Raw genomic sequence first — 19,853 nt, 5'->3', positions numbered from 1 at the left:
ATACTGATAGATAGGCCTAGTGCACGGTTCTGTCTGTCCGTCTGGTGGCTGACCTGCCTATACTGATAGATAGGCCTAGTGCACGGTTCTGTCTGTCTTCGGCTGACCTGCCTATAGATAAGGGCACAGGTCTGTCTGTCTGTCTGGTGGCTGACCTGCCTATACTGATATATAGGCCTAGTACACGGTTCTGTCTGGTGGCTGACCTGCCTATACTGATAGATAGGCCTAGTGCACGGTTCTGACTGTCTGTCTGGTGGCCAACCTTCCTATACTGTGCCCCTTCCCCTCTCTCTCAGTCCCTCGCTAGCTCGCTATGAAAGATGCAAGTGTTTGTGTTCCCAGAAGTGCGTCAACAAATCAGTCTACTCAGTTTAAAAAATACTGAATCTTAGGAATCGATTCCTAGTGGAAGATGTGTTTTCTTTCTACTAAATGGTGTTGGCAAGTCACATTATTTAACACATTTTAAAGCCCTTTTTTTATGAGTGTGAGATCTGCGTGCAGGCAGCAGGTAGGCCACACGCAGACAGCTCGAGATTATTTGATTGACATTTCTGGTCACCTAGTTATGGTCCAGCTTCATAAGCATGCATTCCCTTAAAGTGGTATTCCTTTACAAGTAAAATGTCAGTTCATTGGCACGTCAAAACCATCTCCAAAGCTGGTTTCGTGTCGGCATTTAAAAAGCTGTAGCGTGCCCTTACAGATGAGCGGCTTTAAAGGGTATATGGCGGCAGAAGATATAACTTCATTGCCAGGCCCTAGCAGTCATTAATACCTAATAGCTATTATTATTCAGCATTGTGAGTTGATGTAGAATTTGATCATTTTTCTCTTACTGTTTAAATGTAACTGATAAAAAAAGGCAAAATTGTCAATCAATTTGTCACATCCCTAGAGGTCATACAAGCAAACCACACACCCGTGAGTCCAAATGTGCACTGCATATTTCTATAAGTGAAAATGTGTTATTTACAGTATCAACATTTATGATCGCAATGCTTGATTAAGTTACAAGGATGACATGCGTTTTACCCTGGGTTGTCCTGAACAGAATGAGCCTGTTTGTTGTATTTTATAATAACCAAATATAGCCTATAAATAGCTGAATGTAGAGAGAAAGCATTTTTTCCCCACGTTAAACCCTGCTCATGCACGCACACACAAACGTGCATGCCTGTGTATATGTGCACGTTTGTGTGCCTGCCTCTCTGTGTGTGTGTGTGTGTGTGTGTGTGTGTGTGTGTGTGTGTGTGTGTGTGTGTGTGTGTGTGTGTCAGACCTTCCTGAGTGAAAACACACATGATGCCCAGGTGACAGGGTTGGCATGAGGAGTGTGGTCAGAAGGAGCAGCAGAACAGGAGTGTTCTTTAAAGATTCAGCAGGAAGATGCCGCTACAGTCACACGAGGCCATATGATGCTCCCAACCTTCTGATAAGCAAATGGCTACGGGAAGATTTTTCTCCCCGTTCTGCTGACAAGTATTTTTTTCCCCACTCATTCAGGAGTATGAGGCTTAGTGCACTAAGTTAGTTTAATAAAGTATACATTTTATTATTGCAGCACCCTCAGCACCCCTACTTCCAGCGGTTATGGATAAGCATGCAGAGTCCCTCAAGCATAACAATCCTCCTTCCCCTTTCCTTATTTAACCCTGCTCTCTTCCCCCCTCCTTATCTACCTCCTCAGAACTTTCTCATCCTTCCTTCTTGTCTGCTTCTCTCTTCTCCACTACTTCCCTCTCCCCTTCCCGCCTTTCCTCTCCCATTCCCGCCTTTCCACTCTCCTTTTCGGCCTCATTTCCCTTTCTTTTTGTCCCCTCTTTTCCATTCCCCCCGCCATTAACATAGCCAGCCAGCCAGCCAGCCAGCCAGCCAGCCAGCCAGCCAGCCAGGCCCCCCCCATCAGGGAAATCAGTAATGATGTTCCTGCTCTAGTAAGCAAGGAAGCCCTCTCTCTGCATCTCTTACTCTTCCTATGTTAACTCGCTCTCTCCCTCTCATTCCCCTTTCCTCTTTCCTTCGTGCAATTTCTTTGCCGGTTTGGAAGCAGAGGTAAGCCTTGACGTCTTGGTGAGCCTTCGTCTGTTTTATTCACTCCGGGCTGAATGCAATTAGCTAAGGAGAGAAGCACGCCTCTTTCAGCATGGAGGGGACACATGGCGAGAGTGAGGGAGAGAAAGAGTGCGAGAGAGGCAGATTTCACTGCATCCTCGAGGGCTGATAATAGATATTTCTAGAATTGGAAAAACATCTGTTATGACCAATCCAATGATGTTTACTCTAAGACTATCAAATATACAAATATTATCTACCGTTATATTACTTCATCACTAACCTTTATTTTTACCAGACCAGTTTAATGTCTCAACCAAAAGAATGAGAGTTGACACTGGGAATTACATGCCTATAAAATGTACTTCCCCAAATGGTAATATTGTACACCAAAGCATCCCACTATAACGGATCCTTTGAGCATGAAAAGAGTTGATACAGAAGAGGAAATGGCTACAGTCTTCCACTTTCCTCAGAAAGTGCCATTTTTAGTACCCATTAGCCTATACTTCATCCTTTGATAGAAAATCCATGAGTGACACGTGTCTGTACGTCATGTGTGCACACCTGAGACCAATCTATTCCTGATTGTTAATCCAACGAAGTCCAGAAATTGCCGTTTTTAAAGTCATTAATATTAATGACGCTACAGAGACCTCATTAAACTGAAGGTCAAAATAGGGCCCCCATAGGTCTCTGGTCTGAAGTACTCCACTATATAGGGACTAAGGTGCCATTTGGGACACAGCGTAAGTCTTATGTTGACCTTCAGTAAAAATAGAATAATGAAGAAAATTGAAATCCATTGTGTTATTGACAAAAAATAATTGCTTTTAAATGTCCTATGAGTACATCTTGAAGTTTGCCCGTCCTCCTCGCCCACATATCTCAGCTTCATCAGTCAATGATATTTACAAAGGGCTCCCAACCTGCTAAAGCATTTATGATAGAATCTGTCAAACAGTGCTTTGCAAATACAATGTCTACTCTGAAATGCTTCACAAACTGGCATGACCTTGTCATTTCTAAGGAGTCAAATGGAGAACAGCAACTACCAGAAGAACAATTTATTCTATCAATCGGACATTGTGACAGCCATTTTGGATCGAGGAACTCCAGTTCCATAATGAGGATAATAATAATAGTTTTTTTGCCATTTATCTTTCGGACAAGTTGGGCAGAAAGCTCAAATATCCTCCCCTCCTCCCCTCCCCCATGGGCCAAAAAAGGTGACTGAAAATGGTTGTTTGATGCAAGGAACCACTTCACTAAATAATATTCACTATTACATTATCACTGGTATTGACAATGGAAGGCTGCTGCTCTCTGAGCCCATGTATTATAAAGTGTCTCCAGCCGTTGTGGCCTTGAGCAAGGCACTTAACCCACCACAAAGTACAAAACTACACTAATAGGCCACTGTATAAAACACATGTGGGCCGTCAACCCTCCAACTGGAGACCTACTGGGTGGCATGCTTTTGATCCAGCCCTGCACAAACACACCAGAGTCAGCCTACCAAGGTCCTGTTGAGCAGCTGATTTATTTTTTATTTTTTAAATGGGTTATGTTCGAGCAGGGCTGGATCAAGAGCCTGCACACTCAGTAGCTCTCCTGGAATCTCCTGGGAGGATGGTTGGCCACCCTGCAACATTACAATTACAATCAAATACTTCCTATGTCTTTATAAAATAATTCCCTCATTCAATGAACCAGGGATGAAATGGCTAAGGTGGGCGAGGAAGCTAACTAAGATGTTTATCCATTTGTAAGGTTAAAATATTCAGTGTTCAGGGGAGATCTTGACAGCATAGGAGTTACTTATCAATAAGGCTATTCTAAGATTTTTTTTTTTTTTTACTTTTTCAGAATTACACGGCCAGTATTGAACAGAGGACAATCCTAACCAATTGCGAGCGCTTGAGAGACGTACGGGTTTACAACCAGAGTATGCAGCACTGGTTTCATCAACTGTGCCCCTGTATGACCTGCGTGTCGGCCATTTGCGGTTATACACGAGCGCCTGTGGAAAGTTATTTTAGGACATGGGACATGACAACGACATTAACACATGCTGATACCTAAAAAGTTAACTAGCGAGATAGCTAATGTATAAGTGTAGTTTGGCTGGTTATGTAGTTAGTCTGTTGTTTATCATTGTCTTACTTGCTGCGCAAATCTCTCCCTCCCCCGGCAACAGTCCACTGACAAACGCAGGTGATGCACACACCATAACTTCTCCAGGATTTTCATTGCTGATCAAAGAACTTGCTATAACTAGGCAAATAACTTACTAACTAGCAACGAATATCAACAAATGTGCTTTGATCTCAAAAATGCATTTCACGACTGCATGATTGAAAGACTGTCTATGCAGGCCTACAATAATTCTACTCTGATGTGTTCTGTAGATTCGGAGGACACTGATCAAATTCTGATCGGAGTAGCCTCATTTGTTTGATAGTGATTTTTGTGTGATTTAAAAAAAAAAAAACATACATTTATATTCTTGTCTGACAATTTTTTTTACTTGCCCAAACCAGCAGACAAGCGTTAATGTCAAGGCCTGTATATGATATATTAATGTCTATATACACACACACACACACCGTAAAACTTCAATTAAACCCAGTCTCAAATAGCCGCCCGTCCCTTTTCAGCAAATAAACACTTTTTCAAATAAACACTGGGTCTAAATTGATATTCCCATGGTCATGTGTATAAAACTTCATTATTATTTTTCATCCGTCATCGTCGCTAGCCATGGCACAACCAAACTCATAGAGCAAAATTCTGGCCAGGCAACAGCCAGGCATTTTGGAATTGATCCAAATCGAGTGAGAGAACGGCGAAGTCATAAAGTCGAAGTTAAGTGTTTGTCTGCGGATCAGACGAGGGCGAGGCTGCAAGGTGGATCAGACGAGGGCGAGGCTGCAAGGTGGATCAGACGAGGCTGCAAGGTGGATCAGGCGAGGCTGCAAGGTGGATCAGGCGAGGCTGCAAGGTGGATCAGGCGAGGCTGCAAGGTGGATCAGACGAGGCTGCAAGGTGGATCAGACGAGGCTGCAAGGTGGATCAGACGAGGCTGCAAGATGGATCAGACGAGGGCGAGGCTGCAAGGTGGATCAGACGAGGGCGAGGCTGCAAGGTGGATCAGACGAGGGCGAGGCTGCAAGGTGGATCAGACGAGGGCGAGGCTGCAAGGTGGATCAGACGAGGGCGAGGCTGCAAGGTGGATCAGACGAGGGCGAGGCTGCAAGGTGGATCAGACGAGGGCGAGACTGCAAGGTGGATCAGACGAGGGCGAGACTGCAAGGTGGATCAGACGAGGGCGAGACTGCAAGGTGGATCAGACGAGGGCGAGACTGCAAGGTGGATCAGACGAGGGCGAGACTGCAAGGTGGATCAGACGAGGGCGAGACTGCAAGGTGGATCAGACGAGGCGAGACTGCAAGGTGGATCAGACGAGGGCGAGACTGCAAGGTGGATCAGACGAGGGCGAGACTGCAAGGTGGATCAGACGAGGGCGAGACTGCAAGGTGGATCAGACGAGGAGAGAACTGCAAGGTGAGGGGAGGCGCTGGTTGTGTTCAGTGATGGAAGCAAATAAACACCTGGGCTATTAATTTCAGTTTTATGGTATTCAGACATTCAACCTAACATGAAAGGGCCTGGCCTACATGTTGCCACTCCTAGAGAGCTTTCATCCAGCAGTATCCCTCCCCCACCCAAATGCAGAGGCCTCTTTCCCCCCCTGCTGCATGGCTTCCCTCTGTGCAGAGGTCACCACAGTCCAGTACCCCTTGGATATTAAAAATGACAAGGCACAGAAAGAGTACAAAGAAAAGCTTCTCATGGACAATCCAGAGACACTATTTGCTGACTGCTACAAAAATGGGAAAGTAAGCAACCTAATCTTCCACACAGACCATCCCTGGGCATGGTACACAGCTATAAGAGCACACTACCCCTCTTTTAGGAGGGTATTGGCAGAGGATGGTTAAAATCAGAATAGTGGAAAACGAGGACCCTGAGACACCCTCTGTCAACCTGTACGAGAATGGAACAGTGGTGTTGCAGGGCAGCGTCATACATTTCCAAAAGTACTTCCACAGAATCACAGCGAGAGTACAGCAGGAGAAGCTTTCTCTTGGTGACGACTCCCCCACCTCGAGCGAGTCTGATCACACCTCTTCAAACTGTCCTGCACTGAACACACCCAGGTCCCACAACTGCACTGTTCGTCCATCATTGAGAGGGATAAATTCACTGAGCTTGAGAGAGACATGGTGAAGCTCAGAGAACTAGTCCACACTCTCCAGACAGCACAGACACACAAAACAGACCAGCACTCACCCCCCCCCCCCCTCCTTACAGTACCCAGAGGGCTGAAGGTGGAGATGGACTGCTGTCTGAGAAAGCTGGCTGCACTCCGGTCTGAGGTGAGAGAACTTGGAGGAGGAGAGCGAGGAACACATGGCACAGCACTGCAGGAGGAGGTTGGAAAGCAGAGGTGTGACAATCAACCACTCATGACAGAGCTAGCCATCCTCCCAGAGAAGCCAACAGAACAGCCCACTTCAGACCTCAACCACAGCAGGACAGACAAGGCAGGATCCACCAACCCAGCAGACTCCTTCCCCCCCACCAGATAGCTCTCCTGACAATAACCCCACTGAGGAGACACAGAACCCAGAGATTGTGCTCCTCATTGACTCAAATGGGAAATGCATTGATGAGGAAACTTTGTCCAAAACACCAAGTGGCTAAACTCTGGTGTCCGAACACTCGGCGTACCCTGGAGCTGCTGTCAGAGGACCGACTAGGGTACCCCAGCCACATCATAATACACACAGGCACAAACGCCCAGAGAGCCCAGCAGGAAAGGGTGGCCACAGCACTCAAGGGAGTGATTGAAAAAGCCTTTTCCACTTTCCCCAACGCACAAGTGGTTATCGCCACCCTGCTACCAGGAAAATACTTTTACCCTGCCACCACACAGCGGGTGAATGCAAGCAATTCCCGGGACCAAATGTTTACCTGGCCCACCACTCCACCTTGGACTTGAACAGCCTTTATGATCAGGTTCACCTCTACATGGCAGCAGTCCCCACCTTTCCCAGGACCCTGAAGAACGTCACCCTCAACCGTAGCCCCAGCATCTCACACAGGAGCAACAGAAACAGACACCCCACCCAAACGGACAACCCAGACCAGCGAGCCCCCCCCCAGAGGACCTGCACCAAGAGGATCCACACCAAGAGGACCTACACCCAGACCACAGCATCACCAGCTACATCCCCAACCAGTCGACAACTAGCCACACCATATATAGTCCCCCCTCCCCACCCAGATGAGTCTTGTGCCCCTTCTGGGTCTGAGGTCATCTGCCTTCGGCGTAAAGAGCAGGAAACCAGAGTTCAAAGACATTGGAAATACAGACATTGTCATCCTACAAGAAACATGGTAGAGGAGACGGACCGACTGGTTGCCCTCTAGGTTACAGAGAGCTGGTAGTCCCATCCACCAAACTACCCGGTGTGAAACAGGGAAGAGACTCAGGGGGTATGCTAATTTGGTATAGAGCAGACCTAACCCACTTTAATAAATTAGTCGAAACATTTTACATCTGGGTAAAAATGAATAAGGAGATGATTTCAACGATGAAAACATTTCCTCATGTGTGCTACCTATATCCCCCAATATAATCCCCATACTTAAACAATGACAGCTTCTCCATCCTAGAGGGGGAGATGAACTTTTTCCAGGCCCAGGGACATGTACTGGTCTGTGGCGACCTAAATACCAGAATCGGACAAGAACCTAACACTCTTAACACACAGGGGGCAAACACCTACCTGGAGGTGACAGCATTCCCTCCCAAATATGCCCCCCTAGACACGACTATAACAAAACAACCAACAAAAACAGGTCACAACTCCTGCAGCTGTCTCACGCTGAGTCTGTACATAGTCAATGGTAGGCTTCGAGGGGACTCTTACGGTAGGTACACCTACAGATCATCCCTTGGCAGTAGTACTGTAGATTACTTTATCACTGACCTCAAGCCAGAGTCTCTCACAGCGTTCACAGTCCCCCCTTTGACACCCCTATCAGATCACAGCAAAATCACAGTCGACTTGAACAGAGCAATACTCAATCATGAGGCATCAAAGCCAAAGGAACGGCAATTCGTCAACCACCTTAAAAGGAAGTGACTGTCAAACCTTCCATAACAAAGCCACCACCTATAGAGAGATAAACCTGGAGAAGAGTCCCCTAAGCAAGCTGGTCCTGGGGCTCTGTTCACAAAACACAAACAGAGCCCCAGGTAGCAACACAATTAGACCCAACCAAGTCATGAGAAAACAAAAAGATATGACACATTGGAAAGAGCACACTAGAATGCTATTTGGCCCTAAACAGAGTACACAGTGGCAGAATACTTGACCACTGACTGACCCAAAATTAAGGAAAGCTTTGACTACGTACAGACTCAGTGCTCATAGCCTTGCTATTGAGAGAGGCCGCCGTAGGCAGACCTGGCTCTCAAGAGAAGACGGGCTTTGTGCACACTACTCACAAAATTAGGTGGAAACTGAGCTGCACTTCCTTACCCCTTTCTATGCCAAATTTATGATCATATTTGAGACACATTTTTCCCTCGGATTACACAGACCCACAAAGAATTCGAAAACAAATCCAATTTTTATAAACTCCCATATCTATTGGGTTAAATACCACAGTGTGCCATCACAGCAGCAAGATGTGTGACCTGTTGCCACAAGAAAAGGGCTAAAAATGAAGAACAAGCCCTATTGTAAATACAACCCATATTTATGTTTATTTACTTTCCCTTTACCTATTTGCACATCGTTACAACACTGTATATTGCCATATGACATTTGAAATGTGTCTATTGATTTGGAACTTTTGTGAGTGTAATGTTTACTGTTCATTTCACTTTTGCTTATGAGCTATTTCACTGGCTTTGGCAATGTAAACATGTGTTTCCTATGCCAATAAAGCCCTTTGAATTGAATAGAAAGACAGTGAAAGTGAGGATAGAGATGTTCCGGCTCATGGAGCATCACGTTTAATATGCACAGATTGGATAGATTTGGGCCCGTGGCCTAATCCCATTGTGAATATGAAACTCAGTTACTGCCATCTCGGCAATGACACACACACACACACACACACACACACACACACACACACAGGCAAAGAAAATATACTGATGGTTGGATAGACAGAGAATTTTGAGGTCTCCACTCATGAGCAACAGAGGAGAAACACTACAGTGAACACCACAATGCCAGAGTCATGTTCATTAGTCAAAAATAAGAGCAAAAACACACGCCATGCAGTTGAACATTGGTGACATCCTAATTCAATGTCCACTTTCTCCCCTTTACACAAACTGACCGTGAGCCTTTTCCAAGAGGATTCCTGTGCTAGCGTCCCAGTTGAATCACCTCTCTGCCAGACCTCAACCCGGTACCGCTGGAAAACACCATACTATATTGTTGTGCCCTACGACCCTAATCGTCACCCAATCATTACATAAATGACACATCATACAGATGGCCGTGTGTATGTGGGCACGCATGGTAAAGTGACAGGGGGTCTTTAGAGGTGATGAAATCCACCTGTGGTTGGTAAGCAAGACCCCCCTCAGTGTGATCTACATGCTAAAATCAGCCGTACTACACAGACAGACAGCACCAGAGGCAGAAAATACAACACCACGGAATATGGAATGATATCCAATTATACTAGTATGTCAAAATGAAGGCTATACCAATATATTCCCCCAAAGTACAGTATGTTCAAAACTAACGACGCATCAATGCTTTAGAGAGCAGGGATGTCTAATGACCGTACTATGTGGAAAATATATCTAAATAGTTTATTTGGCATACTAATATCAACATCATTGGATATCATTGAACAAGGAAAGTATGCCACTTAGACAGGGTGTCTGAGAACGAGGAGTTGTAAGTTGGAGTGATCCATCTTTTGGCTGGTCCACTGTGGCTCTTACCAGCGCAGGGCGATCTTGATGGGCGTGGTGAGGCAGGAGGTGAAGAGGTCAGCGGGGAGGTCAGGGTTCATGGGCAGTAGCTCTGAGGCCTCGCAGGCGGCTAGCTGGATACAGTTCTTCATGGAGGGGGGGAGAGGCATCTGGGCCAGGGGGTGGTTGGGGTTAATGGCTGCCACCTGGAAGAGGACAAAAGACTTGGAGGCTAATAGAGGGATAGACTATACAGAGACACAGGTCAAACAAATAAGCTGCACAGACGGACACACCGATTTCATGCTATCCCAGTCTGAATAAAATTATAATACTTTTTATTCAAAAATAAAATAAAAAAGGTACAGACAAACAGAAGACCAGGGCATAATAGAGAAAATATGTAATACTGAACTCTCGTACGACTTTTTCCCCCCTTACTAGCTCTGACTTTGCTGATAGCTACTTTATTGAAGGAAGGTGTACTCACTGTGCCTGTTGTCCCACCTAGCTTTCTTAAGACGAACGCACTAACTGTAAGTCACTCTGGATAAGAGCATCTGCTAAATGACCAAAATGTAAATAAAATCAAAGAGCAGTAAAGGGAAAGAGAAATAACAGTAGACAAAGAACAAGATGACAGAACAAGAGAGAAGGGAAAAACAACCAGAGATGGTAACACCGAGCAAGAGAAAGAGGACCAGATAAAAGAACAAGAATAGAACCAACAGAAAAGAGAAGAGACAGATAATAGGCCAGAGGGATGTGCAGGTCAGAGAAAGGGAGTGAAAACCTTTAGGTCATCGGATCCTCTCACTGCTCTAAACTTGTGCTATCATCCGGTAATGAGATGTGGAAGAGAGCTTTTGAAGTTCAGGGTGGCGGTGGTGTTCGATAGCATAGTGTATTCTGAACAAACAGCCTCTGGAGCAGATATTGGATAATGTGATATTATCATTCTGGGGAGCAGGACCGCCTGTACAATGCCATGAATACAAAGGTAAGAGAGACCGTGTGTGTGTGTGGAACGGACAGGTGTGTGTGTACGTTTGTGCGGTGTGTGTGTGTGTGTGTCTACTCCTGGTATGGGTGTATAGATCCATCCAGACCTGGTTTGATGTCACTCTGCCTCTAGGCAGCTTGTGGAGGTGAGCTCCATTTTTCATTTGACGACCTCGGAGTGCTCCCTTCCCCTCCCCACCCGGGGCTGTTGACCACGGACTCCCTGGGCTTATAAATACTTCACACTTATGACTGAAGCGCTTGTACTTTCGAGCTTCAAATGTGTGAGTTCTGCCATAATTCTACAATTCTGGCGCAGCCTAAATCTCCCAATGACTAACAATACGTGACGTGCGGCCGAGTTTCAGGCAAGGATCTGGAGATTTGATCCGGCCCTTGAGGATCATTTTGTACTGATGGCATAGCTGATGCATATGATGGAAGGGTGCAATACAATTTAAAGCACTTTGTCCGTCTAGCCTTATGATAGCTAGTGTTACGGTAGATGGATGGTACCGCGTGCTGAAGAGTGGGACTCTTCAGAGGAGATTTAGATTTACCTGCCACTCCTAGTACCATCCCATCCGTGAGAGAACAGGGAAATTCTGCTTTAAGTGCTAAAAACACTTCCTGTTTTTAAAAACAGCGCTGTGCCAAGCTGGCTATAATTGCTGTGCAGGGAGGAAGTGAAAAGTCTTCTTCAAAGTGTCAACCTAAACACTTACATCAGCGCAGTAGACCAGGGACACATGCCCAGTCGATCAGGCTGTCCTCACATCTCCTTAGTCTATAGGTAGAAAAGGGAATGTGCAACACACACACAATGCACTCAAAGGCAAGTGTCACACACAGCCCACACAATCTGGAAAACATGAGGTGAAAATAGCTAAATTCTCCTCACAGTCAACTCAACATCTGATGCAAGGCATGGTAAACCTAGGCTTCTTTTTTTAAATGTATTTATTTATTAAACGCCTCTTAGGCCAGAGTGCAGACGATGGAAGGCTAGTCATGTTTTCCTAAGGGCTAGCTGGCAAACAGACACACTGAAATGCAACCAGACAGACAGACCAGCATTTTCTCCAGATCTTCCCCCTCGGTGATGTGCAAATACAACACTCGAAAACGTTCAATTGAAATGAACAGAGGCATGAAAAGTAAGGTGTGTGTGTGAGATTCAGTGTGTTGTATGATTAAACATCTCAGTTCAGGGTGCAACAGAGCTATGGGCAGAAAAGCCTTCCTTCTCTAATTGTAGCATGTTATAATGAGGATACTCCAGAGAAAGGAAACTAAATGTGGGACCTGCAGCTAGCTAACATCTCAGTGTGACGTCCACATGTGTCTTCATTGCTTTTAGATACACACTTATAAAATAGCACTATTAAACCTACAGCTCTGCTCAGACCTGTCTGGATTAATAGGGACGTGAGTGTGTGTGTGCTTGCGTACGTACACTGTGCATGTCAATGTCTCGTACGATTACGTCTTCTCTGTCACTTCTTAATGATGAAATGGGGAATGTTACACAAACCAACGCAACATGGATATTTGAACTACTCTATAATGCATGATGATGGATCAACGATGGTGGAACAATATTGTTACACAAATCACTTGGGATATTGTGAAACAGGTAAACAATAGACATTAAGGTAAATGCCACAATACTGCCTAAACCGTCTGGCTTTTCAGTAATAAACATATTAGCAGATCGTAATCTCATAAATTTGCATTACAACCATGGAAGGATTTTATTTTCATCACATCACGGGGGGGTGTATACACATGCGCGCACACACACACACACAGAGAGCAAGGAGACAACACACCCCGAAGTGTGCATTGACTGAGAACAGATATACCAACAGACAAATGCACAACAATCAGACTCCATCCGCCCAAAAGAAAGAGCACAGACACAAAACACAGTCATTTCCACACAACAGGTAATGCAGTGAGCATCATACTGCTGACTCCATACAGTAAGTTCTGAAATATTTAGCAGGAAGCAGACTGCTCATAACAGAGCACTCAGACACCACACCCCTGACTGAAGGTTGCATGTCTGTCAGAGAAACCTCCCCATCCTTCCGCACCACTCCCCCTATTTCCAGGTTTTAAAAAAAAGGCCCCTGGTGGGATCAAGTCTGTCCCTATGTGTGTGTGTGTGAACTAGGGCCACCCTCTTCGTGCACTCTGCTGCAGAGCGTTATGCTGTAGCCGGAAACAGGGATGGAGAGGGACTCCCTGCCTTGGTACTATCATGCATCTTTAATAGTCTTCCGGAACTACCTCCCTCCCTGTCTCTCCACCTGTCTCCTTCCTCTACCTCCCTCATCCTATTTCAATATTGCTCTTTCATCTATCCCCCACTCTTTCCTCTCCCTCCCAACTGCCATCCATCTTTCCATTCCCCTCCAATTCTCTCTCGTTCTCCATCACTCCCCCATCCCTCTCTTCCTGTTGCTGTGCAGGTGGGGGAGAGGTGCACTAAGGTGTAAAGTGGAGACATTTTGCCTTCCGCCAGCTGATATTTGTTGTTGAATAAGGTTTGTTCAAAATGTCACTTATTTTTATTGAAGTTTTATTATAAACATTTTTTTTTACCCCTTTTTCTCCCCAATTTCGTGGTATCCAATTGGTAGTTACAGTCTTGTCTCATCGCTGCGACTCCCGTACGGACTCGGGAGAGGCGAAGGTCGAGAACCGTCCTTCCTCCGAAACACAACCCAACCAAGCCGCACTGCTTCTTGACACAATGCCCACTTAACCCGGAAGCCAGCCGCACTAATGTGTCAGAGGAAACACTGTACACCTGGCGACCGTGTCAGCGTGCACTGCGCCCGGCCCGCCACAAGAGTCGCTAGTGCGCGATGGGACAAGGACATCCCTGTCGGACAAACCCTCCCCTAATCGCGGCCGGCTGCGACAGAGCCTGGACTCGAACCAAGAATCTCTAGTGGCACAGCTAGCACTGCGATGCAGTGCCTTAGACCACTGCGCCACTCGGGAGGCCCAAGACACAGTTCTGTTATGGCACATTAAATTCCATTCCATCCCATGGCCCATATTGCAATATATCATCCAGAAGGCGAGATCAGTACAGGTGCATCAAAGCTGGGAACGAGAGACTGAAAAACAGTTTCTATTTCAAGGCCATCAGACTAGCACATTAGAGGGTGCTGCCCTATATAGACTAGGAATCACTGGTCACTTTAATAATGTTTACACATTTTGCATTACTCTTCTCATATGTATATACTGTATTCTATTCTACTGTATCTTAGTCTATGTATTACTCATCTCATATGTATATACTGTATTCTATCCTATCCTACTGTATCTTAGTCTATGCATTACTCATCTCATATGTATATACTGTATTCTATCCTATCCTACTGTATCTTAGTCTATGCATTACTCATCTCATATGTATATACTGTATTCTATCCTACTGTATCTTAGTCTATGCGTTACTCATCTCATATGCATATACTGTATTCTATCCTACTGTATCTTAGTCTATGCGGCTCTGACATTGCTCGCCCAAATATTTATATATTCTTAATTCCATTCCTTTACTTTAGATGTCTGTTTTGTGTGTAATTGTTTGACATTACTTGTTAGATATTACTGCACTGTTGGAGCATTTCGCTACACCCACAATAACATCTGCTAAACACGTGTACGCAACAAATACAATTTGATTTGATTTCACAACAGTTCCAGCTCGCTGGAGCTAAGAGCTTTAGCCCATAGTAACCCAAAGAGAACCCAGAGTGGCCAATTACACCAACATTTTTTAACAGCTGAGGAGCAAACGCTACTCTATCCCTCTCCCTCCCTCCATCTCTCTTCCTTGCCCTCCCCCCTCGCTCTACCGCCTATCACGCGCTGACAGCTTTAAGTGTTATTGATGGGCCGCTGGGCCTTGGCCTCCTCCGTCTTTCCATCCCTTCATCCCTCTATCGGGCCGTGACCCCTGCTATCTCAGCCTGGTAAGAGTTGGACACATACAATACCGGTCAAACGTTTCAGAACACCTACTCATTCAAAGGTTTTTCTTTATTTTTACTATTTTCTACATTGTTGGATAATAATGAAGATAGCAAAACTATGAAATAACATATGGAATCAGGTAGTAAACAAAAATAAAAGTGTTAAATCAAAAAATAAACTTGATTCTTCAAATAGCCTTGATAACAGCTTTGCACACTCTTGGCATTCTCTCAACCAGGTTCATGAGGTAGTCACCTGGAATGCATTTCAATTAACAGGTGTGCCTTCTTAAAAGTTCATTTGTGGAATTTCTTTCCTTCTTAATTGGGTTTGAGCCAATCAGTTGTGTTGTGTCTCAACATCAACTGTTCAGAAGAGACTGTGTGAATCAGGCCTTCATGGTCGAATTGCTGAAAAGAAACCACTACTAAAGGACACCAATAAGAAAAAGAGACTTGCATGTGCCAAGAAACACGAGTAATGGACATTAGACCTGTGGAAATTTGTCCTTTGTTCTGGAGTCCAAATGGGATATTCATGGTTCCAACCGCTGTGTCTTTGTGAGAACGCGGTGTGGGTGAACGGATGATCTCTGCATGTGTGGTTTCCACTGTGAAGCATGGAGGAGGTGGTGTTACGGTGTGGGGGTGCTTTACTGGTGACACTGTCTGTGATTTATTTAGACTTCAAGGCACACTTAACCAGCATAGCTACCACAGCATTCTGCCGCGATACGCCATCCCATCTAGTTTGGGCTTAGTGGGACTATCATTTGTTGACCCAACACACCTCCAGGCTGTGCAAGGGCTATTTTACCAAGAAGGAGAGTGATGGAGTGCTGCATCAGAAGACCTGGCCTCCACAATCCCCCGAACTCAACCAAATTGAGATGGTTTGGGATGAGTTGAACCGCAGAGTGAAGGAAAAGCAGCCAACAAGTGCTCAGCATATGTGGGAACTCCTTCAAGACTGTTGGAAAAGCATTCCAGGTGAAGCTGGTTGAGAGAATGCCAAGCGTGTGCATATCTGTTATCAAGGCAAATGGTGGCTATTTGAAAATTCTCAAATATAAAATAGATTTTCATTTGTTGAACACTTTTTTGGTTACTACATGATTCCATATGTGTTATTTCATAGTTTGGATGTCTTCACTATTATTCTACAATGTAGAAAATAGTAAATAAAGAAAAACCCTTGAATGAGTAGGTGTTCTAAAACTTAGAGTAGATAGAAGGGTTAGAGGGAGCAGGGCAGAGGGAGCCTGAATGGACGGATGGTGAGAGGAGAGAAGCTGTGTTGCAGGTATTGTACTTAGCAAGAGTGCACAGTGAAGGATGAGTCTCCTCTCACAATCTGTCTGTCTTTTTCTTAGTTTCTCAAGACTGCATTGGAACACTTTCGTCCTTCGCCTCGCTCTGCCGTCCCTTCCTCTCCCACTTCTCTTTTCCCCACATCCTCCCCCTTTGTATTGCTCGCCCTCTTCTCCCCCTCTTCCCCCCTTTCTCTGCATCTCATCATCCCTCGTTGTCCTTCTCTCGCTCACCCTCTTTTTCTTTCTGCTGTATCCCATATAATCTGAAGTGCGTTCAATCTCCTCCATGAATAATTGAACTGCGTGTTGTAAATTCACTTGAGATGCCACGGCCGGTAAGAAGAAAACAGTGGAATAAAGGGGATGGAGGGATGGTAGGGAGGGGGAGTAGAGATCCTGACCAAACCAAAACACTATCATTAATTCATTTAGCTCCAGCTGCCTATTCGCAGGCTGGGATCAGAAAGGAGATTGTGAAACGCTTCTTCCATTCAAAATGTTTAGCTGGCTGGCCATCCGGAATTCAACGCACATTATACAAACACACACACACACCTTGGTCTCGCTGCGGGAGTGGTTGTGTGTGTATGGGGGAACTCTGTGTGTGTGTGTGTGTGTGTGTGTGTGTGTGTGTGTGTGTGTGTGTGTGTGTGTGTGTGTGTGTGTGTGTGTGTGTGTGTGTACAGTGCATTCATAAAGTTTTCAGACCCCTTGACTTTTCCCATATTTTGTTACATTACAGCCTTATTCTGAAATGGATTAAACTGTTTCCCCCCTCAATCTACACTGAATACCCCAAAATGACAAAGAAAAAAAGTCAAATTTTTGTGGCATTTTTTTTTTATGTATAAATGAAGTAACACATTTACATAAGTATTCAGACATTTTACTCAGTACTATGTTGAAGCACCTTTGGCAGCGTTTACAGCCTCGAGTCTTCTTGGGTATGACGCTAAAACCTCGGCACACCTGTATTTGGGGAGTTTCTCCCATTCTTCTCTGCAGATCCTCTCAAGCTCTGTCAGGTTGGATGGGGAGCGTCGCTGCACAGTTATTTTCAGGTCTCTCCAGAGGTGTTCGATTGGGTTCAAGTCCGGGCTCTGGCTGGACCACTCAAGGACATTCAGAGACTTGTCACGAAGACACTCCTGCATTGTCTTGGCTGTGTGCTTAGGGTCGTTGTCTTGTTGGAAGGTGAACCTTCGCCCCAGTCTGAGGTCCTGAGCGCTTTGGAGCAGATTTTCATCAAGGATCTCTGCACTTTAAAAAAAAGAATAATCCCTCGATCCTAACTTGTCTCCCAGTCCCTGCCATTGAAAAACATCGCCACAGCATGATGCTGCCACCACCATGCTTCACCGTAGGGAAGGTGCCAGGTTTCCTCCAGACGTGATGCTTGGCATTCAGGCCAAAGAGTTCAATCTTGGTTTCATCACACCAGAGAATCTTGTTTCTCATGGTCTGAGTCCGTTAGGTGCCTTTGGGCAAACTCCAAGCGGGCTGTCATGTGCCTTTTACTAAGGAGTGATTTCCATCTGGCCACTAACATAAAGGCCTGATTGGTGGAGTGCTGCAGAGATGGTTGTCCTTCTGGAAGGTTCTCCCATCTCCACAGAGGAACTCTGGAGCTCTATAAGTGACTATGGGTTTCTTGGTCACCTCCCTGACCAAGGCCCTTCTCCCCTGATTGCTCACTTTGGCCGGGTGTCCAGCTCTAGGAAGAGTCTTGGTGGTTCCAAACTTCTTCCATTTAAGAACAGAGGCCACTGTGTTCTTGGGGACCTTCAATGCCGCAGACATTTTTTGGTATCCTTCCCCAGATCTGTGCCTTGTGCCATTCTGTCTCTGAGCTCTACGGACAATTCCTGCGACCTCATGGCTTGGTTTTTGCTCTGAAATGCACTGTCAACTGTGGGACCTTATATAGACAGGTGTGTGCCTTTCCAAATCATGCCCAATCAATTGAATTTACCACGTGGACTCCAATCAAGTTGCAGAAACATCTCAAAGATGATCTATGGAAACAGGATGCACCTGAGCTCATTTTTGATTTATGTAAATCATTTTTTATACATTTACAAAAATGTCTTAAAACCTGTTTGGCATTATGGGGTATTGTGTGTAGATTCATGAGGACATTTTTATTTTTTATCCATTTTAGAATAAGGCTGTAACGTAACAAAATGTGGAAAAAGTCAAGGCCTCTGAATACTTAACGCACTGTATATCTCTCTGCCACCCACCTCCAGCTCCTGCTCTCTCTGCAGGGCGAACTGTTTGAAAGACTTGACGATGATGCCTGCGTTGGAGCAGTCGTAAACGAAGATGGAGGGGCTGCCCATCCACGTCTGGAGGTCGTACACAGACAGAGGGATGTACTGGGTGTAGTTCTACAGGACAGACAGACAGGATGGGGGTGAGTAAACATTTTGCTAGACAAAATTAGATGACCTGCCATAGCCACCTACAACCCAGTAAATAGACATGTTCTACTAGCAATTCTTCTTTCATCCTTGTCCAAAATGAGTTGAAGATGTTGCCAAATCCTTCCATTCTCTTTCAACACTAATAATGAAAGAAAGAGGGGTAGGTATGGTTTTAACTGTACGGCTGCGTCCCAATTCGCTTATTGGACTGAACGAGGGGAAGCAATGAATGTCCTGGTGCTGTTTCTGACTACTGTACTGGGAGATACTCTGTGGGAGTGTTTTTAGGAGGTGGACCGGGGGGGAATCAATGGGGCCTTGGCGCACCGTAGTAGACAGTAGGCAGCAGGGCTAGTTTTATAGGACTCATCATTAAGGGGAATAAAGAGAGGAGGAGGAGAGGCTCTGGGGAGAGGCAGCGCCCAAACCAAGACAGGAGCCGTGTCTCATTTAGAGTGGGTGTTTCCTTGTGCGAGTTGTCCAAATAATTCTGTATTTCTGTGATAACTATTTTTGTTGTTGGTGTGGGTGTGTGAAGGATAAGTTGTTTAAGTCTAATATCAGTTGACCCAATGGACCTGCTCGTGTGCGTTTGTGTTCGTGTGTATTCAACGACTGGACTTTAGTCTTAGTGTGACTGTAGAGGCAGAAGTGGAAGTCATAATTGGACACGTGTGTGTGTGTGTGTATATTTCTGCATGTGTATGTTTCTCTCACCTTGTTGAAGACCCAGATCTCTCCGTTGACGGTGGGTCGGGGGACCCCGTGTCCATTGTAGTGGAAGAGGACACGCTCCTCCTTGGCGTTTCGTCTCAGGGACGTGCACAGCTTCTTCACCTCGTCTACGGTGGGGTCCAGACTCTGCTTGTAACGTGCCTGAGTGAGAGAGAGAGAGACCGAGAGAAAGAGAGCGAGAGAGAGTTAATATGATTTGATACGATTGTGTGCTGTGTTATCACGTTGCTCCAACTACCCGCCTCTCATTTGATCTGACAACATGCTTTCGATTAGGGAAGAGAGGAGAGCGAGAGAAGGA

General features: G+C 45.5%; 1 protein-coding gene across 7 annotated transcripts in view; it reads right to left on the bottom strand.

Annotated features, from left to right (window-relative positions):
- LOC106588110 (regulatory-associated protein of mTOR) overlaps positions 1-19,853 on the bottom strand; it is a 218,903-nt gene that overhangs the window by 120,766 nt on the left and 78,284 nt on the right. For all 7 annotated transcript variants that reach the window (XM_014176787.2, XM_014176794.2, XM_014176814.2 and 4 more), the window contains 3 exons: positions 19,535-19,693; positions 18,635-18,781; positions 10,106-10,281 (listed from right to left, as the gene is read on the bottom strand). In XM_014176787.2, coding sequence (XP_014032262.1) covers positions 10,106-10,281; positions 18,635-18,781; positions 19,535-19,693 — 482 coding nt within the window. The remainder of the gene's footprint in view (positions 1-10,105; positions 10,282-18,634; positions 18,782-19,534; positions 19,694-19,853) is intronic.

This window comes from Salmo salar, chromosome ssa02 (genome assembly GCF_905237065.1).
Source record: "Salmo salar chromosome ssa02, Ssal_v3.1, whole genome shotgun sequence".
Classification (NCBI taxonomy): Eukaryota; Metazoa; Chordata; class Actinopteri; order Salmoniformes; family Salmonidae; genus Salmo; species Salmo salar.
This window is presented reverse-complemented; position numbering and strand designations above follow the sequence as displayed.